Source organism: Salvia hispanica, chromosome 5 (assembly GCF_023119035.1).
Source record: "Salvia hispanica cultivar TCC Black 2014 chromosome 5, UniMelb_Shisp_WGS_1.0, whole genome shotgun sequence".
NCBI classification, from domain to species: domain Eukaryota; kingdom Viridiplantae; phylum Streptophyta; class Magnoliopsida; order Lamiales; family Lamiaceae; genus Salvia; species Salvia hispanica.
Genome location: NC_062969.1, coordinates 5,848,631 through 5,869,728, shown reverse-complemented (window position 1 = coordinate 5,869,728; position 21,098 = coordinate 5,848,631). Strand labels below are relative to the sequence as shown.

Here is a 21,098-nt window from a genome sequence, read left to right as displayed (position 1 = left end):
TACTAAAACAAAGACTTAGACTTTGTTAAATTACTTATACATTTAAATATGCAATAAACATCCATTAAATGTAAAATATAACAACATTATGACAAAAATAATCTGTTTATTCATTTGGAAAATAAAATAAGAGTTGTAACAGTATTCAATCACTCGAAAGGTGATTTCTAGTATACAAACTCTAACACCATCTTAGTTCACTATAATTATTACATGTAATAATCCTTCTTATTAAATACTAGTTTAATAAAGTTGTAACTTCCAATGTGGGATAATTAACTCTCTTAATTATTCCCTAAGCTTCTCTCATAGCTCATTAAGTTTGCAATTTTGCACAACTTTAATTCATTATTTCTCACTCACCGGGAATTGGATTTGAGAAAATGAATATACCACAGTCATCTACTCCGAACGTAGATCGACGCTATATCATTTAATTTCATAAAATTAGATGTCTCGTTGATATTATAATTTGGTCAAAGTCTATTGACCGGCATAGATTCCAACAATCCCCCACATGAGTGGAAATAGCCAAATGCATATACATGCAGACACAAGCTCAACCCTCGAGAGGTATATAAGCATAAGGATAGGTAGTTTTTAGCTTTGAACCTTCCATAGTCAACGCCATCGGATACACATGCGGCCTAGTAGCGCGATGCTTTGAACTAGTCCCCCACGGCGTGCACCGAGACAATGGTGTTAACATTTAAACACCTCAACCTCATCCGTTCTCACGTTTTGTGTCCTTTGCGGCCTTGGACACCACTTTGGATTCATAATTGTGTAATTTGAAGCGGCCACACTTCACACTTACATATGTGATTCCTGTTCGAGTATCTTGCCCTACTCGGTCTCTTTGAGAACTCAATCTCCTTGAGATCCTTAGGAGTCATTAAAAGTCATAGATTTAGCCTCACCACAAGACAAGCTTTCTCAACACTCTATTTCTCTTTAAGGAATAGATGTAGATGAGTGTTTCTCACGAACTCTCATAGCTAGTTGATCTCCAGTCATCATGGTTGGGTTACCACTATAACAATTCTTTAGTTTGTGGATTTCAAACCCATTCCCTCTAGCAACTTATTCATCTGATCACGGTTTAACCCTTGGGTTAGCGGATCCGCTAGATTATCTATTGACTTCACATAGTCAATTGTAATCACGCCTGTTGTGATCAAATGTCTCACGGTATTATGTCGTCGACGAATATGTCGAGACTTACCGTTATAGAAGTCATTGTTCGCCCTCCCGATAGCGGCTTGGCTATCACAGTGAATCAACACTGGATGGCACTGGCTTAGACCAACCTGGAATATCCTCAAGGAAGTTCTTAAGCCACTCGGCTTCTTCCCCGGCTTTATCTAAAGCTATGAACTTTGATTCCATGGTTGAACGGGCTATACATGTTTGTTTCGTGGATTTCCACGAGACAGCACCACCCCCAATAGTAAAGACGTATCCACTTGTTGAAAGTGAGTCCTTATTGTCGGATATCCAATTCGCATCACAGTACCCTTCAAGTACCGGGGGGTATCTCGAAAAGTGTAGCCCATGATTTTGAGTATGTTTTAGATATCTCAAAATCTTTACAAGAGCTCTCCAATGCTCTTTGCTTGGATCACTCGTGTAGTGACTCAACTTGTTCACGGCACAAGCAATGTCCGGCCGAGTGTAATTAGTCAAGTACATAATGCACCCAATGACCCATGCATATTCTTCTTGTGCAACGGGTTCGCCCTTGTTTTTGCTCAAGTGAACATCGAGTTCAATTGGAGTCTTAACCGGCGCGCCATCGTAAGCATTGAATTTCTTCAATATCTTCTCAACATAATGAGATTGGGTTAAGATGATTTCATCGGATGTTCTTAGAATTTTCATTCCAAGAATTACATCGGCTAGACCTATGTCTTTCATGTCAAAGTTTCTCTTTAACATGGCTTTTGTCTCGTTAATCACTTGTGTGTTACTACCCATGATTAACATGTCATCAACGTAAAGACACACTATAATGTACCCGTTATCAGTGCTTTTAATATAGACACATTTGTCACACTCGTTGATTTTAAACCCATTTGATAACATTACATTATCAAACTTCAAGTGTCATTGCAACGACGCTTGTTTCAATCCATATAGGGACTTTACGAGTTTGCATACTTTTTTCTCTTGTCCAGGAACTACAAACCCTTCGGGTTGTTCCATATAGATTTCATTATCTAATTCACCATTTAGAAACGCAGTCTTAACATCCATTTGATGAATCTCAAGATTGTGCAATGCAGCAATCGCGAGAAGCACTCGGATAGATGTAATCCTCGTTACAGGTGAATAGGTATCGAAGAAGTCATGTCCTTCCTTTTGTTTAAAACCCTTTACAACCAATCGGGCTTTATACTTATCCACTGTTCCATCGGCCTTAAATTTTCTTTTAAGCACCCATTTGCACCCTAAAGGTTTGGCACCTTCGGGCAAATCAACCAACACCCAAGTGTGGTTTAGCAAAATTGAGTCAATTTCGCTTTGAACAGCTTCTCTCCAATGTAACCCGTCTGGGCCATCGAAGGCTACTTTTATTGACGTTGGCTCTTCATCCAATATAAAAGCAATGTAGTCAGGACCAAATGTTTTTGGTGTTCTGACCCTACTACCACGTCTTAGTACTGCATCACTTGGATCAGGCCTCACTCGCTTGAGCGATTTAGGCTCTTCATCCGCGGATTTAGAACTAGTGGCTTCATCCACTGTTTTAGAACTAGTGGCCTCATCTTCAATTCTTGTCTCGGAATTGATTGGGACTTCTTCTTTGTCCTTGCAAGGAAACGTATTTTCGAGAAATACGGCATTCCTTGACTCGATTGTTGTTCCTACTGTAATAGTCGATATTTCAGATTTGTGAACAACAAATCTATATGCATGGTTTCCTTCCTTTCCACAACTCATAAGGACTGATGTCTTTTCCTTTGAGTGGGATTTTGTTAAGGATATAGTTGGCTGTCAAGATAGCCTCCCCCCACATGTTCTGAGGTAATCCTGAACTTAGTAGCAGCGCATTCATCATCTCTTTTAGAGTTCGATTTTTGCATTCTGCTACACCATTAGATTGTGGTGAGTATGGAGCAGTTGTTTGATTATTATACCACTTGCGTTGCATAACTCCTCAAACGGGGCTACATACTCGCCTCCTCTATCACTTCGAATCGCTTTGATTTTACAACCAAGTTGATTCTCAACCTCGTTCTTATAATTTTTGAACACTTCAATTGCTTCATCTTTACTTCTTAAAAGATAAATGTAGCAATATCTTGTGCAATCATCTATAAAAGTGATTAAGTACTTTTTACCACCTCTAGTTTGCACCATCCTTAAATCACATACATCCGTGTGAATTAGTTCAAGGGGTTTCGTTTTCTATTCAATTGAGTGAAACGGTAACTTAGTCATTTTTGCCTCAAGACATATTTCACATTTGTCTTGGGTATCCTCTTCAATTGTCTTTAGTAAATCTAAATTTACTAATCTTTTCATGGCTTTTGAATTTACATGTCCCAATCTACAATGCCACAAATTTGAAGACTCGGTCAAATAAGAGGAAGTAGATGTTTTATTATTATTATTAGCCGTAGCCACAATAAGCTTGAAAAGTCCGTCGGTTACATAACCTTTTCCGAGGGACTTCCCAAACTTGTACAAATCAAACCTATCAGACTCGAATACAAGTTTAAACCTCTTATTAACTAGTATTGATCCTGACACTAGGTTCTTGCGGATGTCCGGGACATACAGCAAATCCTTTAAAGTGATCGTGACGCCAGACGTCATCATGAGTATCATATTGCCAATGCCGAGGACCTCGGACGATGCTTGATTACCCATGTTGATCTTCCTCCCTTCAACAGCAGTGTAGGAGGCAAACTTGCTCCTATCTGAGCAGACATGAGCCGTAGCGCCGGTGTCGATGTACCAGCCGCCTTTGTTGTCAACAATGTTGACTTCTTCAGTGACCACGGCAACGAGGTCATCTTCATTCCAGTCCTTGAACTCTTTCTCAACGACGTGGGCTGTCGGCTTCTTCTTCTTGTTGTGGCAGTCTTTGGCAAAGTGGCAAATTTTGCCACACTTGTAGCATTCGCCTTCAAACTTCTTTGTAGGCTGCTTTCCCTTCCCCTTGTCCTTCTGATTTGGGCGAGGGCGTTTGTTGGAGGGACCGCCCCGCTCCAACAAGTTGGCTTTGGCCTCAAATGGACATTTAGCCTTTTGAACAATTTTGCACACGTCGGCCTCGATGGCGCAGTTTCACGATCAAATCTTCAAGGCTCATCTTCTTTCGCTTGTGCTTGAGATAGTGCTTGAAGTCCTTCCAACTAGGAGGAAGCTTCTCGATTAGTTTGCACCGTATAAAGTTGTCAGGCAAAATCATCCCTTCAACCACGAGTCCGTGGATGATCATTTGGAACTCTTGAACTTGTTCCATGACCGGTCTAGAGTCGACCATCTTGTAGTCCGTAAATTTGGATACTACAACATGTTCAGTACCTGCAGCATTATCGATACTGTACTTTTTCTCTAGGCTTTTCCACATCTCTTTGGATGTGGTTACAACGGAGTATACATTGTACAAGCTATCATCTGAAGCACTTAAAATGAAATTTTTACAAAGATAATCTCCTTTGCGCCATGCTTCATAGTCCGCCAAGATATCGAGCCTCGTCTCTTGATCACTTAGCGTTGGCGGCTAGTTCTCCGTGAGGAAGTTGGCGACGCCCAATGTTGTCAAATAGAACAACATCTTTTGGTACCACCTCTTGAAGTCAGCTCCTCCAAATTTATGTGGCTTTTCGGCGGGTGGCATCATTCTAGGTGCCAAAGGTGCCGCACTTGGTCCTTGGAAGGAACCATTCATGTTGCCCCCGAAGGAGCCAACAACATGGTTGGGCATAGGGCCCCCACCATTCATGTTGGGCGTTGAGCACGTCATGTTCATGACGGGCATAGAGCCCGTCATGTTCGTGCTGGTCCCGAAGGAGCCAATACCCGTGCTGGACCCGAAGGCCCCAACACTTGTGTGAGACCCGAAGGCCCCAACACTCGATCCATTAAAGGATCCGATGGAACCACTAAAAGTGGAACCAACCGACCCACTCGAGGTGGATCCACCAGTGAGCCCATGGGTGTTAGAATACACCCAAGGGGTTGTTGATGAAGATGAATAGAGCCCGAGAGTTGGCATCATCGTGGTGGATGCCATGGTGGAGGAAATGATGGCGGCGGTGGTGGCCGGAGTGGTGGCAGCGGCAGTGTTTGATTCAGTCGACATCTCCAAGCAAATGTATTAACGTTTCGAAAGTTTTAGGTTCAATTATGTCCAAATTCCTTCAAATGCAAGTTATCTCGTCTTGCGATTGTTGGCTTCTGGATTACAAGAGATAAAAAGTCGGGCGTAATACAACCCAAAAGGAATACAAGAGAAATAAAGGAAACTGAATTACAAGGAGATCGAAACTATAAACCGTAGTAAAAAGGAAATAGCCGAGTCGAGGAGGCCTCTTTCCGCAAGACGAGATACGCCCCGGTAGTGCTCTTCGGATTGGCGTTTCATCCCCAAAGATAAAACGGGTGCGTCTCTGGTGAAGCGGCACCGCAATCAACAGAGCTCCGACGAACTGGATGGAGGAGAGGGCAGAGCTTTCAACAGAAAAACAATGTAGAGAAAGAAGAAAGTGTATGATGCAGATTCTAGTTTTCGGTGTGTAGAATGCTAGAATGACTAGCCTATTTATAGGCTCAGTCCACTGTAGAGGTCAACGCAGCCTTGATGGTTGTCATCAATGCCAGACCGTAACGGTCGTCGGTTACGAGCCGTTACAAGCTCAGAGCTAGAGAGGTTGAATCTAGACGCTTCTAGATTCGATCATGACGTGGACTGTCACGTTGGCTTACCGCGTCATACTGACATAGGTGTCATCCCGCTTGGCTCGCTGGCGTGGAAACGATGGTGGTCTAAAAAGAACTAGACCCACTAGCCTTGGGCCAAGCCCACGACCAGGCCCAAAGAACAGCCCAAAGACCAATTGCCAAGGGCAAGGGCACGGGCTCGAGGCACGCGGCTTGCGCGCGTGTGGGCTCTTACAGCCCATCTTAGTCCACTATAATTATTAACATGTAATAATCCTTCTTATTAAATACTAGTTTAATAAGATTGTAACTTCCTATGTGAGATAATTAACTCTCTTAATTATTCCCTAAGCTTCTCTCATAGCTCATTAAGTTTGCAATTGTGCACAACTTTTATTCATTATTTCTCACTCACCGGGAATCGGATTTGAGAAAATGGATATACCACGGTCATCTACTCCGAACGTAGATCGATGCTATATCATTTAATTTCACAAAATTAGATGTCTCGTTGAAATTATAATTTGGTCAAAGTCCATTGACCGACATAGATTCCATCATTTATTTCTTATTTCGGCTTTTAAATTTATTATAGTAATATAATACTATGATTTAAAAGAAAAGGATATTGCATCGACACTGAAAACTTGACTACAAAGTACGGAGTACTACTATATTGAAAAAAATTGTGGTCTATGAAAACAACTTCTTACCAAAATTTACAAATTGGGAGAAGCTATCGCTTTTGACGATAAATGAAAAAATTTCTAATAATACAATATCCTTTGCGTATAACCGAGTTATAAAAAAATTGGTTAGGGTTTATTATATCTCAGCAATTTTTGGTTATAGCTAAGTTCAGGTTTTTTTTTTTAACCCGAATCCATTCAATTCATGCATGGATTTCGCCGACTATGTTAAGACGGAGGTTTTGGCATACTACTTTACAATTTTGATTGTTTATCCAAAGCAAATTTTGGTGGAGACGTGACAATTTTGTGTTTATGAATTATGGTAAAAATTCTTAGTTCTTACTGATTACATAACCAAAATTGTCAGAGTATATGACGTTTAAAATCTTCGTCTCGGGTTATTGCACAAAATTGACACCTGCTACATAATGAAGCTAGGATTCTTTGTTACGTTGATTTGGGTTAATAGTGGCATTTTGTATTATCGTAAAGTCTGGTCCATGAAATTAAAAAGAATATATAGTGCATTGAAGTAATACAGTGATAAATTTATTAGGTAGACTAAAACAAGTTTTCTTTAGAGTTGAATCATCAAGTCACATATATACCAACTTTAATTTATACAACTACCTTACAATTGTGGTCTTATAAATACCACACCTACTAGTAGCATTTAGGATCAAATTATCAAAATATATTTATTCCAACTACACATCAACTGCATATCTTTTTCTAGGCTCTTGATTTTTGTTTCACTTGTAATTTGCTTCTTGTCGAGGAAGAATCATAAATATTTACAAGAATAAACATATCATTATTTTTTAAAGGAAAAAATCGTACACATCAATGCTATTAGTAGTATATGGTATATTTCATTAGCCCAATTAGTTTGATACTGAATAGGCCTGATTCAAATATACATTGGGCCCGTAGGTTCTGCCCAATTGGATTAATAATTTTATTAAACTGAATAACATATTTCTCAAATAAATTATTTAAAAAAAAAAACTAGTTCCACCATTACTCTTCATCTTTGGACACGAAAAAATTCAGGTTTCAGCGGTAAGCATTTTGCAGTTAACTTCGAATATTTTCTCCCTGAGGTTACATTTATGCGATTAGGAAGTTAGAAGCGTAGGGAGATAGGGACGAGCATGTGATTAACTATGTAATTCTGAGTAAGCATGCAACATGTTCGACGAAATGCGTGAGTAGGCTGGACTTGTTTGATTCGTGTTCAGGTACATTGATGGAGGTGGGGCATTGCTTCTTAGATGGGAGCGCAGATGCTGTGGAGTTTTGTGGCCATGAGTCGTACCACAACGTGCTTGCAGCCTCTACTTACGTGCTTCAAGAGGGTGATCAGCCCACTCGATCAGGGAGCATAACGCTCTTCGATGTAGATGCTGAGGCAGGCCGTTTTGAGTTGATTCAGAAAGTTGAAACAGCTGGGATTTTCGATATCAAATGGAGCCCAGGGCCCCTGCCTTTGCTTGCGCAAGCCGATGCTGATGCTTGTGTAAAGCTCTATAGCCTGCCTTGCTCTGGGTCAGAAACTGCTGAAATAGGCAGTAAGTTTTTTTTTTTTTTTTCAAATTTTACTTTGCACTATTCTTCTTCTGGTTCAAGGCAATTTGTGGTGTGATATTCTCATCATCCTTGGGTGCTTCGAAATTGAGCCTCTCTCTTCTTCCTAAAATGGTCTTGCATCTTGATTTTGTTTACTTAATGACTTGTTCGTATCACTTTTCTGGGAGTTGATTGCTTTGTCAACAATGTTACTTGTGCTCTTGTTATGATTGTTTGTATGCTCAAATCTATACTTTGAAGTAGGGAATCAAGTTCTTCTATTCTAGTTTAGTTAAATTGTTAAATTCATGTTTAGTTAAATTGTTAAATGCGCTTGCTTTGAAAGTGCATCAAGCTTTCAAGTACAAGGTTTTGCCAGTTCTTTTTATGGCAATTCAAAAGTAAAAACATAATAATGACTGAGAGCTTGGAGTCTATGGAGGATCACTAATTTTGTTTTAGTACAATGTTAAGTTGAAGGGTGGAAATTAATGTCTTATCATATCAATTGTTGCTTGTACTACATTATAGGAAATGATCGCTGTGTAAATCTAGACTTCCCAATTGTCTATTCAGGCAATTTCTTCAAGCTCCGAGCATCATGACCCTTATTTCCATAGAGCATCAAACAGCAGCAAAACTATATAAGTTGCGAAAGAGCATGCACATTGTGGTGAAAATTAGACTTTCTCATAGTTTAACTCAATGTCGGTTGGTACTGGTACTTTACCTGTGCAATGACAATGAGGAATGTTGCATATGGTGCTTTGCTTGTAGTATAGATTCTTGATACATGGCCTCTTTGTTCATTATCTTGCATCACGATCGTGTTTACTTTGAGTTGAAGATCTTCTGCTTATTGCAGGTAGTTGCTTAACTGAAGTTCAGGGTAAATGCATCAGCTCCTCCATGTGCTTGTGCATAGATTGGAATTCGCATGCCACATCCATGGCAGTCGGCCTCTCTGATGGATCAGTTTCCATAGTCTCATTAGATGAGTCGCAGCTCAACATTCTGCAAGAATGGAAAGCACATGACTTTGAGCTTTGGGCTGCCTCGTTTGACATCCAGCAGCCGATGCTAATATACACAGGTTCGGATGACTGTAAGTTCAGCTGCTGGGACCTACGCGAGGACCCTTCTCAGTTGGTTTTCCAGAACACAAAAGCTCACAAAATGGGAGTGTGCTGCATAGCAAAGAGCCCTCACGACCCCAACGTTCTGCTCACTGGTAGCTACGACGAGCACCTGAGAATATGGGACACCAGATTAACTTCACGACCGGTGAGTGAATCTTCGATATGTCTAGGTGGAGGAGTTTGGAGGGTGAAGCACCACCCACATATACCAGGGCTGGTGTTAACAGCTTGTATGCACAACGGTTTTGCACTCGTTAAATTTCGAGCGGATCAAGTCGAGGTGATTGAGACATATACGAAGCATGACTCACTTGCATATGGAGCTGACTGGCAAAGAGGAAATGCATTTGTGTCTGGAAAGAAGAAGAGGTCTGCAATTGCTACATGCTCGTTTTATGATCGACTGCTTCGTGTCTGGACACCACAAAGCGATGATGTATTTATATGATTTTAAGGTCTTTTTTACCTGATAATGCAAACTTATATTTCTGTAACTTGTATACTATACCAATAACATTTCTTAGTACCTCTTTGGAAATTTGTCTCAATACTCATGATTTTGTGTTATCGGACGTCCTTCGACGTGCTACAAATTGAAAATCGGCAGGACTACCATGATTGCAGCACTTAATAAAATTTTAAAAATTAAAATCAGGCCAAATATCGTGATTTTTTTAACAACTAGCCCTTCTTTTCTGTCCCACAAACTTGGAATCAATTATCAGTGTATGTAAATAATGATGCAATTCTCAAATCAATGAGATCTTGATAATTTATAGAAATAGTATTTGCTTACAAGTACAATCAAGCATCCCAGAGATGTAGCACGTGAAGTAGACAAAAAAAACAGCTAAGTGGCTTAAAACATGAAGGATAAAAATGTCACGAACACGAGTTTAACGGGAAAATATGTATCGTTCTCATCTCTAATCTACTGGAACTTCAACTTCCATCTTCAGAACAGAACTGCCCAGGATCTGCAGGTAGATGATAACAAGCAGTTAGCAATTTATATCAAGAATACGTGCTAATGATGTAAAGTGTGATTTCTCAATGCGATAAGAGGCATGGCAGCAGCACAAGCAGCATATGTATATACAGACAGAGAGAGGAGAGATATATAGAAGCAGAATACGCAACTTGACGACTAAGATAACTATCCATTGAGATGGAACAGCCTTTCAAACATCATTAAAGTGCTTTTAAGCATTCTTAATTGATATAGAGGTGATATATTACCTTCATGAAGTCAGCTGGAACTAATACAGAATCTTTTCTGTAGCCTGCTTCCTCAAGAACTTTGGTAAGAACACGCTATATATAACAATACAGAACTTCAGATTAGCGCAACTCAGCAATTAATTAGCAACAGGATCCAGAAAACTATGAGAAAGCAAGGAAAGTACCCCCTTGCACATGGCACAATAATACTACATTAAAACATTAAGAAAAATCATGGTGGTTCTGATTTAGAAGATTAATATTCATTTGATTGCTTCAATTAATTTATTTACTACAGTTTTTCTAGTTTTTGTCATTTTGTGAACAAAGGAATTGGAATTTTTCACAGCTTCTGCGTGGCAAAGAACAAATAAGCAACAGAAAGTTAGACATAAAGAAAAGAAAGTTAAAACTAATGGTAATATATAAGAGGGAAATATGAATAGAGTAGGGAGACTAACCTCTCTCTGATGTTCAGCTATAAATTGACCCGTCAAATCACGCAATATGTCCAGAACGTCATTGAAACTAACCTTATGGTTACCATCAGAATCATAAACCTTAAAAATAACTGGGTTAAGGAAATTATACTCAGCATTGGCCAATTGGAAAACAATTTTTTAACGTTGAAGTTTTAATTTACGGAGGAATATTTCTATGTTTTGCACAGCTTACATTCAACTTTCAGCTGCAAGCTCGCTCGAGAACTAAAAGCAGATAGAAATAACACAAACTCCTTGAAATTTAGCCCATCCAGCATTCTCAAAAGTCTCTGCATATGTAAATAGGAAAACGAAAGCTAAGTACAATCACCACTTCATGAACAATAGCAATCTTTAGTTGAAATAATACACACAAGCTACCCTGATTTATACTCATTTCTATTTTGGCAAAGTTGCCTAGTCTAATTGGATTTGTAGGATACTTGATCCTTTTTTAAGTTTTCATTTTTCCTCCTGATAGCCCATAATCATCACTTTAATTTATAGGTCAAGGGCCAACACAAATGTTCCAAAACATGCATGCTTGAATATAGCAGTTAACCAATAAAATACTTTCCTACTCATTCATGAATCATGATTATGTTCCAAGTAGCCTGTAGCTTCCGAATACTTCATACTATCTATTGACTATTTACGGTCGATCTCCCATCAGTAGCTCATATCACCAACAGGAAGATATGTACTGGATTGGAGATTTTAGCAGTTTTAACATTTAATCAAAGTGTATATCGTCCTAATAAGGTCGTGACCACTTATTTCTCTCTCCCTCTATCCATCATAATTTATTGATTTAGGGAAAAAACCGAGACAGTAGGACCAACAACAGATACACATAAATTAGATATCAATATACACTGAAGAATGCTCGTTCCTAGACATACAACGTGATCATTTGTATAATCGACTATCTCCAAAATTGTACACCTATCTCTTCTTTAACATTTCCTGTCATTAAGAAATCTACTTAAAGTCATAACATTTTACCCCCACTAAAGACCATACTTTTTCTATAAACTATGATACTACTACATTTATGGAAGCACACAAAGATTTGATTCTTTCTCCAATTTTGGTTCAAAACTTACTGCAAAATTCAAATTCGGAAACAAGTTCTTAGTTGATTTCTTTTGCATTACCCCATCAAAAACAGTTTGTACATATGATTGTAGGATTCCTAACATAACAATGCAACCAGAATAAAAAGAGGTTCAAGCAGCTGTTTGTCCAACCTGAGAGAGGGGATTCATGGCAAATTCAGGCACATTCATAAACTCATCGGCGGAGATGAAGCCCCCTCCGCTCCTGTCCAGCTGGCAGAACCTCTGGTACAGTGAAACAATCTCCTGCTGGGAAACTACACAACAAGCACCAATACGCATCATTTATCAAAACTTAGCAAATAAATTAAACCAAGAACAATGCACAATCAAATGCCAATCACAATTCAATTCATTTGTTTCTTATCACTGACCCTAATCAGATCATAACTACGGGCAATCATTCATGTCTTTATCGTGACACCCACGAAAAATCATATAAAAACAGGCAAAAATAGAGAATTGAAAAGGCGAGAATCACAGAGACATGAAAACAATTATGGGATTATCATAAAAAAACATGAAAAAAAAGGTGGAATTGAGCAGAGGAATGTATTACAGGTGTTGCTGCAGTGTTCTTGGACCCCTTCAATGTCGTACTGAGTGAGCATGGAGGAACCGTTTCCCATCACAAATTCCACTTTCCAGAATCCCAGAGCGATAACAAACTAGGTTTGGTGTAAAATTAGAAACTTGGTATCAGAACAAATGGTGGATCAAGAAGATGAGGGTGGCAGATGTAGGCCTTGTTTGCCTAAGATTTTGGACAAAATAATCTGATTTCAGAGTTAATTTTTCATTTAAAATAACAAATAGAACTACTAAAATAAAATTCCTAAAATTAGAAAAATCGCGCAAATTTATTTTCTTTCTTAAATTTTCTTTTTTCTAAATTCCTTGTTCTTACTTACTACTTACAAATTGTTAAGATGAAAACCCTTCTGACAATGTACCACCAATCTCGTGCTGTCACATAACACGTTATCCAATAATATTAGAGGCGTATTCAATAATATTCATTTATTATGCATTTATAATAGTAATAGATTGATTACAGTGTAGATTGTTAAGTATTGCAGTATAGACATAGAATGTTTCGGTCGCGGTATATATGTAGACAGATTGCTTTTTATACCATTATTTTGCATTTATAGACAATAATGCAATATTCAGCATTCTACACTACAATCCACGTAGTACTATCATGTAATCGGTAGAAATCAATCTAAAACGCTTACTATGATATTTCTGGATTCGCTCCTAATATTGCAGGATAGCGTGTCACGTGGCAGCACGGGGTTGGTGGTACGTTGTCACTCTAACTATGCTAGCACCCTAAATCCCTAATGCTCCCCCTTACTTACATATTTAAGTACTACCGAACTTATTTTTTTATTAATTACTCTTCCGTCCCAACTAAGTTGAGTCGTATTCTTCTTTGGGACGTTTCAACTATGTTGAGTCATTTTTTTTAATAAAAAACAAAACATCTAATTATTCTTACTTTATTCCATTATCTAATTTACTCTCTTTATCTTTTCTCCTTTATTAGTAGTAGGTTTTAAGGATCTAACTAGTAGTAGTACTACCCCCTCCGTCTCATTTAATATGACACGTTTTCCTTTTTAGTTTGTCCCAAATAAGATGATACGTTTCTTTTTTTTGTTAACTTTCTCTCTCCAATTAATGCACCCAAGTCCCAACAATTTTTTCACACCTATTAATATTCATCTTTCTTTCTCTATTTTAATACTCACACAATTTTTCTCTCTCCAATAACTCTTAAATCAATAACTCCTAAAATCTGGTGACGGCTAAGAAATACTACTAGTATATTATCCTATTTTATAGTGGTAAATCAATAACTTCTAAAATCTCGTGACGGATGAAGTCTGGTTTATACCACAAATGAAAAAGGAATACACTTTATTTTTTTTTTGTTTTTAATGAAATTTAAATGTGAGGACGATTGAATTGCAACTTAAGAAAACAGAATAAGAATTGGTGTATGACATTTTAAAATTAATCGAATCGTTTCTATCAATCTAACCAATCGAATCCAAAAAATATTTGGTTCGATTTGGTTGTACTAAATTTTCCTGGACCTTCACAAAGTTGAAATGGAAATGTAATTTTCTGATTTAATACTTTGTGCTTCTTCAAAAACATGGATTTTGGGATCTTATCATCTTATCTATAATAAATACTCTAGATCAATACATGAAAATTAGATTACGGAAAAAAGAAAAAAGAAAATAAAAAAGAAAGAAAGGCAGTTTCTTTGAATACACTCAGCTGAGCTGGCGAGGTAGATAAACTGTTAATTTGAGTGAGTGCCCTTGTTCATCAAGCAGCTTCTCACAAATTCGCCACTATGTCGCAGACATCGCGCCCCAAGAGCCCCGATGATCAAACTGTATGCTCTCCTTAATCTCTTTGTTCCAATCAATCTCTACTTTTCGAATTTCCTACTTTTTTATGCCCAATTATGATTCAATTGGATGGAATCAATTTGTTCGCATTTACTTGAAATTCAGTCGAATCGGCGTCTAATGTAGAAACTCCTTTGGCAGTTTTGCTTTCAATTGTATTTTTAACTTCACTTAGTAGTTTCTTTGGTTATTATGGGTGTACAAGTGTGAGTTCTGCATATAATGTTGGAATAGTGAAGAATGTTGGCCTACTTGAAGCTCTTTTCTCGGAGATGGTTATGTATTGTGTGAAATTTCTTTGTTAGCTACACGATCAATGTTTTTCAGCATTTTTGGATGTACAGGAATTGTGTATTTTTAACCAATAGCTTTTACCGAATTCAGAGACTATGGATTGGAAAGGGATGGGAAAAGGACGTGAGTCACGTGATGAGTTTTTAGTGCTAGGAGGTGAATCACTTCTTAAGAGTTAAGATCTGATCAGGAATTGTGCTAAGAAAGTTGAATTTTAGGTTAAATGAATATATTATGTGTAACATGCTAAGATTTTTGGGACAATCTGTGTACTGTTTGATAAGTAGGTGTGACTTTCTTGATGCAACTCATCTTCTTATCGGGACTGTCTGACTAGCTGTTGGGATGGCAGAACATTCGAGAGACTACTTTTTTCACATTTCTGTCTCTTCGTAATTTTGCATTGCATTTCTCTGATTTTAGGATATACTTAGTAAGTTATGTTATATAATGTTGTAAAACTGTAACGATTCGTAGTTTCTGTAGGAAGGAGCGGCTTTCTCCCTGTCTAATGCTTAATTGTGTGATACTTCTGAATTACTATCGCATGTGGTTATACCTCTTTGTTTTCTATTCCTGATAGTATGATTTATAAGGGATGTCAATGCTCTTGTTCCATATGGTGAATTCAATTTGTTGTTAGTACGCCGAAGGGACTTGATTTTTCGATCTGTAGGTTTCATCAGTAAGTAGACCGATTGTATGTGTCTGTCTTCTGATTTGTTTTTATGTTGCAGGGGATGTATATTCGTGTCAAACGCAACAAAACAACTTACTTTCTGCAATGTGTGCCGAGTGAGACAATTCTGCAGATTAAGGAGAAGTTGCATGAGATCACTGATCAGCCCGTTGAGAACCAGCGTTTGATACTACTGCCAAATCGGGAAATGTTGGAAGACTCGAAATCGCTGGCTGATCAGAAGGTTTTTTCTTCACTATCTATGTAGTTTACGTAAAAAAGCATTAAGAATGCTTCAAATTTTTCTGAACACAGCTAATTCTCTAACACAGCCAATCAAAATATCATGAGTTTGGTTATGGATTCATTCCTGAAGGTTCTATCTTCACTATCTATATAGTTTACGCAAAAACGCGTTAAGAGTGCTTCAAGTTTTTTTTCTGAACATAGCTAATTCTCTAACACAGTCAATCAAAATTCACGAGTTTGGTTATGGATTCATTCCTGAAAATTGCAAGAGTTTTGATATATATATTTCAGTACCTTGGCTTCAAACCTTATAAGTTATTCCTTGATATGCATTTTCAGGTTGAGAACGATGCTGTCGTTGCCCTGACACTGAGAAAAGGTACCCTTTCTGGTCACAGTCACTAATTTGATCTGCAACTGATTTTTCGTTTCTTGCCAGTAGAAAGTCTTATACTTATCACATTACGCCTCTTGCCATGATCTCCATAGTATGTTTTAAACCTGTGCAAATTTATTTTATTTCTTGCAAAACTGAATCCGAGACCAGAGATTTTAGTTCACCTTTCAATTCACCCAAAAAACTATTTAGATACTGCGTGAGAGGATGCAATACACAAAACTGAGTATTTGAAATATTACATGATCCAACAAGCTCAAAGCTGTTCAATCCATCAAACTATTTACTATGTAGTGGATTTGTCTATATTATTTTTGACTTTCCAAGCTATCACCCAAGTAACATTCCTCTTTTAGTTTCCAAAAGCCTTATATTGCACATTCTAGGCAACACTTAACTTATAAGATACGATGTTCTGAGCTCTGGCCTTGTTTGAACCCTTATGCATGAAGTAATAGTTGAATCATTATAATGAAACGAACATGGGGATTGCTGCTATATGAAAACCTAAAATGTTGTTGTTTGGCTGTTTTCTTCTCTTGATCTTTCCGCACAGTCCTTTTTTTAGTTGCTCGCAAGCTCTTGGCAAGCTCTTGACAATCTTTCTGATGTGATTCACTGCTGCCATTCATTTATGAATCTGCATAGAAATGTCCCTTTCCTGAACTTAGAGCCTATTGAATTGTGTTTTTCAATGAAATCGGAGCAATATCATACCGATTCTGAAGCTTAATTTTTACCTTATTTTTGTCAAAACTGCTGCTCTTTTGTGGAGTAGTTTATACTTAACATCTCTGTAATTGAATGTGCTCCTTTACACTTTGTGAAAGAGTAGGCAGTCTTTTGCTGCTTTCTATATTATATTTGGTCATAGAAGGTGAAAACTTTTAGTTTCTCCGATAAGCATGTGGAAATCAGTGTTCAATTAACAGAAACCTTGGTTTTTTGTGTGCTTTTGTATCTCTAATATCGATTTCTTTTTTCTTCATTGATTCATTTTTGCAGATGATAATGAGTTTGAAGAGGTAAACATTGTGAGACCAAATGATTTTTACCAATCGCGGGAGGCAGATGGTGGATCTAACTGGTGAGGCTGCTACGGTAGTGTTGAAGAAGGTCCGTCGTTGGTCAGTGTTTTTCTCAGTCGGAGAAGAAACTACTGGTCTTATATTACTTTGATTGGTTGATAAGATTTGGAGTTGGTTTATCTCCTTGTCTGCAACATGATCATTACTTGATTTTCATTTTCACTGCAAACATTTATATGCTAACTTTTCATATGCGTGTGTTTTTTTCAAATGCATGTGCTCTCTCTCTCTCTACCAAGACTACCTAAAAAGTGTATTTAGCTTAATTACGAGCATAATCTTTTCTTTCATAATCACCAAAGTATCACTAATACTTGAGAGTCAAGAGTTTAAGAAATCAGTTACCTATTTTAATAAATTTTCTGCCTGGCACAACTATATTCCGCAATGGGAATGTATGCGGCTGTTTTATTCAACTTCTAATTTATCTGCTTGGCCTAGGGAAATTGTTTAGAAACATTTTTATTATTAATGCCAATAGTCAAAAGGCACTATAACTATCCAAATGCTTTTTGCTACAAAAATGCCGAAAATCTCACTATAAACTATCATTACATTAGTAACACTTTTTTAGGTGTAGATCGTCAAAAGTGAAAAGTGAATGTGAAAAATAAGTATAATGATATGGTAGAATCAAAATTCAAAATAGACGCTTTGAAAAGAACATGCGAAAGCATGCCACATTATTAATTTGTTTTGTCATTATGTTTTAGGCTTTAGCACATGACGTCCTATCATTTGGTTCCGTCGGCGAGTCATCGCAGCCCGCTGTTGACGACACCCCTGGACGGAGGATGAGTACGCCGGGGTGGCCAGGGGGTGGTTGGAGGTGTGCGACGATCCGCTGGTTGCGAACAACCAGCGGATCGTCAACATGTGGGCGAAGATCAGAGCTGCCTATAGGAGGCACTGCCCGCACGGGAAGGACTTCAGCCCGGAGGAGGTCCGGAAGGGGTGGGAGCGCACCAGGGCCGCGGTGGGCCGTTTTTCGAATTTGTACGCCAACGCCCTCCGTCAGCTCAGTAGTGGGCAGAATGAGGACGACGCCCGGAGGATCGCCGCGAGTCAGTTCCCCTTGCAGGGGAAGTATAAGGAGTTCACCTTCTGGGAGTGCTTCTTGTTGCTGAAGGACTCCGAGAAGTTCCGGGCGGGGTGCGACGCTGGGTGGCCGAAGAAGCAGCGACTGAACTATAGCGGCGACTACAGCGGCAGCAGCGGCGGATCCCACGACCTCCCCCCGGATGCTGAGGAGTTTCCATCCCCTCTTCATTTACTGGTCGCCCCCGTCCGGTTGGACAGAAGCGGGCGCAGCGGGCTGCGAGGGGCGGATCCCCCCTATCGCCCCGCGAGGTCCAGTCCTCCGCCCTCCCACTCGCCCCACTCGAGTACACTCTCCATTCGCGTAACCATACGCGGGATCAGATGTACAAGGTCTTACAATAGTGGAAGACCGCCACTGACCCCACGGAGAAGATGTTTCTTCACGAGATGCTCGAGAGCATGCGGGTTGATTTGGAAATCGCGAGGGCACGGCTAGCGGGTTCCGACGTGGGCTCAGATACCACGGGCGGCGGCGGCAGCGGCGGCGGCGGCGGCGACGGCGAGGACGACGGCGATGAGGAGTAGAGAGTGGCGGGGCTCGTGTGTTGAAGCCCTTTTTTTTTAAAAAAAAAAATCATGTACTTTTTTTTAAAAAAATAGAGGTAGATGCATTTTAATTTGCAGTAGAGACTTTAGCAAATAAAAAAATACACAATTTAGAAAACACGAATCCAGTTAAAATCGGACGCAGTGAAAAGGTTGTGGTCAAGCAACTCGAACCTCTAACCAATAAGCAACCAAAATTAGAAAAACGTGGTTCTAGCGGGGCTCATACCCGATGAAAAGGTCATGGTAGCAGGCTAGCAGCAACTCAAACCTCTAACTACATATAAAAAGGTGGTCCTGGCGGGGTTCGAACCCGCGACCTTCGGCTCATAAGACCAACGCTCTAACCAACTGAGCTACAGGACCGATGCTTAATAATCCTACTTAAATTTAATTTATTAGCTTCGGGTCTACTAGCTACTTAATTTGGTCTGGACCGGGAATACGGGTGGGGCATCGAGGGTGTCAGACGTTTGTTCATTGTTTGGTATTCCGTATTTGCTTGTGCTTGTGCTTGTGCTAAGATATGAGAAGTTAACGTGATACATGAATAGTTAAGGTATAATAAGACTTGTCCTTGAAGTTGTCGAAATTCATCCCTAAGTTAGTGTACAATTCTCCACTTCTATAGTGCAATTCATCAATTATTGTGTAAGATTTTCCCATTAACACAACTTTCTTAAGAAAGTACTCAAAAAAAGGGAAAATCATATGACTAATGTTGCTACTACTTATAAAACTACAAAAATTCCAAATTAAGATGAAGATTTCAACGAATTCTAACCAATCAACTTCATTCCACCAAATCAATAGTTCGTTTCGCAGCTCCAAAATTGAACAGCCAAGTATAAAAAACCTTCACACCAAAACCTTGCACTAGAAAAAAAAAAAAAAAGATGAAACTTTTACCTCCCTCAGGCAAAAACTTCGTAGAATTTCTCGATCACGAGCAAGCCCGAGTCGATCGACTCAAGAGGGTCCTTTCTAAGCCGGTGTCTCAAGCAGTTGGGGATGACAGTGGCAATATCCTCCGTTGTTACTTTATCTCTTCCCTTGAGAGCAGCCAATGCTCTTGCTGCCCTATTCGTAACTATATCGCCTCTCAATCCGTCCACGTTGAGCTCCGCGCATACCTTGGAGATTTTCACTCGAAGATCATGATCTATTATGACGGACGAAAGGCCACTCCTGGCCGAGTCAATTTGCTGCTGGAGTTTCTCTTGCTCTGCGATGTAGGACTTCCTGAACTCTTGAGGATTCTTGTCGAATCGTGCTCTCTCCTCGACTATCTTCACCCTGAGCTCCGCGTCCTTCACTGTTCCAACTTGGGCGTGCATCCCAAAACGATCAAGAAGCTGTGGCCTCAATTCTCCCTCTTCTGGATTACCTGATCCGATGAGTATGAACCTGGCCGGGTGTGAAATCGAGATTCCCTCTCTCTCCACAGTGTTCCATCCCGAGGCAGCAGAATCTAGCAGAACGTCCACTAAATGATCGTCCAAAAGATTAACCTCGTCAACATACAGAATCCCTCTGTTGGCCTTTGCTAGGAGACCAGGCTCGAACGCCTTCACACCTTCGGTAAGGGCCTTCTCAATGTCGATTGTGCCACAAACTCTATCTTCTGTTGCACCCAAAGGCAGATCAACCATGTTGATCTTTGTAGCTACGACAGGGAGCTGTTCGCCTTTCATGACTTTGTCACGTACTTCCGGCCCCTGCACTTCAGCATCCTCTGGATCCGAGTTAAATGGATCCCCGTACACTACTTTGATTTCAGGGAGTAGATCGACTAAAGATCTAACGGTTGTAGACTTTCCGGTCCCCCTGTCACCCATGATCATCACCCCTCCGATCTTCGGATCAATCACATTCAGCAAAAGGCACAGTTTCATCTCATCCTGCCCGACTATAGCTGCAAATGGATAAACTGGCCTCTGATTCTCCTTCGAAGAAGCGAGCTTCTGAACCTGATCATAGCCATAATGTAAACCCGGAGTTTTTCACTTAACTATTAGATGCTACTCTATATCCGAACCAAGAAACAAATGAGATGAAAAACAAGTGAATTTACTGTATTGTGACATGAATACTCCACAATCACCAAAAATGAGATAAGATTACCTTCTTAACCAAACATTACCATGAAACTCAATAAAACTCATATCTACAACATCAACAAACGCGAACTTAGGT

At 39.3% G+C, this 21,098-nt stretch overlaps 6 protein-coding genes and 1 non-coding gene across 7 annotated transcripts in view; 2 read left to right on the top strand and 5 right to left on the bottom strand.

The window, feature by feature from the left end:
* LOC125189291 (eukaryotic translation initiation factor-like) overlaps window positions 1-1,240 on the bottom strand; it is a 5,305-nt gene extending 4,065 nt beyond the window's left edge. Inside the window, exon 1 of the mRNA XM_048086583.1 lies at window positions 1,226-1,240. Coding sequence (XP_047942540.1) covers window positions 1,226-1,240 — 15 coding nt within the window. The remainder of the gene's footprint in view (window positions 1-1,225) is intronic.
* Window positions 1,241-4,735: 3,495 nt separating this feature from the next.
* Window positions 4,736-5,317, bottom strand: LOC125189290 (putative protein TPRXL). The gene has a single exon (XM_048086581.1). It carries the CDS (start codon window positions 5,315-5,317, stop codon window positions 4,736-4,738), a length of 582 nt encoding a protein of 193 aa, XP_047942538.1.
* Window positions 5,318-7,587: 2,270 nt separating this feature from the next.
* LOC125187657 (diphthine methyltransferase homolog) lies at window positions 7,588-9,843 on the top strand. Its single transcript, XM_048084284.1, has 3 exons — window positions 7,588-7,649; window positions 7,829-8,158; window positions 9,022-9,843. The coding sequence occupies exons 2-3, from the start codon at window positions 7,837-7,839 to the stop codon at window positions 9,741-9,743; spliced, it is 1,044 nt and encodes a 347-aa protein (XP_047940241.1). The 5' UTR covers window positions 7,588-7,649; window positions 7,829-7,836; the 3' UTR covers window positions 9,744-9,843.
* Window positions 9,844-10,041: 198 nt separating this feature from the next.
* Window positions 10,042-12,885, bottom strand: LOC125190449 (calcineurin subunit B-like). The gene is made up of 6 exons (XM_048087763.1): window positions 12,676-12,885; window positions 12,249-12,373; window positions 11,192-11,288; window positions 10,978-11,087; window positions 10,535-10,609; window positions 10,042-10,272 (listed from the first exon to the last, which is right to left on the bottom strand). Exons 1-6 carry the CDS (start codon window positions 12,743-12,745, stop codon window positions 10,222-10,224), a joined length of 528 nt encoding a protein of 175 aa, XP_047943720.1. The 5' UTR covers window positions 12,746-12,885; the 3' UTR covers window positions 10,042-10,221.
* Window positions 12,886-14,356: 1,471 nt separating this feature from the next.
* On the top strand, window positions 14,357-17,445 carry LOC125187546. Its single transcript, XM_048084157.1, has 4 exons — window positions 14,357-14,532; window positions 15,580-15,765; window positions 16,110-16,149; window positions 17,173-17,445. Exons 1-4 carry the CDS (start codon window positions 14,491-14,493, stop codon window positions 17,256-17,258), a joined length of 354 nt encoding a protein of 117 aa, XP_047940114.1. The 5' UTR covers window positions 14,357-14,490; the 3' UTR covers window positions 17,259-17,445.
* A 1,749-nt stretch (window positions 17,446-19,194) lies between these two features.
* TRNAI-UAU lies at window positions 19,195-19,268 on the bottom strand. Its single transcript has one exon. It is a non-coding gene; the product is annotated as a tRNA-Ile (tRNA).
* Window positions 19,269-19,669: 401 nt separating this feature from the next.
* Window positions 19,670-20,905, bottom strand: LOC125189289 (magnesium-chelatase subunit ChlI, chloroplastic; the record flags this gene model as incomplete). The annotated part of the gene is made up of 1 exon (XM_048086580.1): window positions 19,670-20,905. A coding segment is annotated over one exon (1,089 nt), but the record flags the coding sequence as incomplete, so codon positions are not given.
* Between the last annotated feature and the right edge of the window lie 193 nt (window positions 20,906-21,098).

Bases quoted from the DNA above. Each gene is read 5' to 3' on its own strand.
- LOC125189290 (XM_048086581.1), bottom strand. From the start codon at position 5,317: ATGTCGACTGAATCAAACACTGCCGCTGCCACCACTCCGGCCACCACC.
- LOC125187657 (XM_048084284.1), top strand. From the start codon at position 7,837: ATGGAGGTGGGGCATTGCTTCTTAGATGGGAGCGCAGATGCTGTGGAG. The intron at 8,159-9,021 runs GTAAGTTTTTTT...TGCTTATTGCAG, and splicing joins AGAAACTGCTGAAATAGGCA to GTAGTTGCTTAACTGAAGTT.
- LOC125190449 (XM_048087763.1), bottom strand. From the start codon at position 12,745: ATGGGAAACGGTTCCTCCATGCTCACTCAGTACGACATTGAAGGGGTC. The intron at 12,374-12,675 runs GTAATACATTCC...CTTGTTGTGTAG, and splicing joins AGAACACTGCAGCAACACCT to TTTCCCAGCAGGAGATTGTT. The intron at 10,273-10,534 runs GTAATATATCAC...ATCTACCTGCAG, and splicing joins TTCCAGCTGACTTCATGAAG to ATCCTGGGCAGTTCTGTTCT.
- LOC125187546 (XM_048084157.1), top strand. From the start codon at position 14,491: ATGTCGCAGACATCGCGCCCCAAGAGCCCCGATGATCAAACT. The intron at 15,766-16,109 runs GTTTTTTCTTCA...ATGCATTTTCAG, and splicing joins AATCGCTGGCTGATCAGAAG to GTTGAGAACGATGCTGTCGT. The intron at 16,150-17,172 runs GTACCCTTTCTG...TCATTTTTGCAG, and splicing joins TGCCCTGACACTGAGAAAAG to ATGATAATGAGTTTGAAGAG.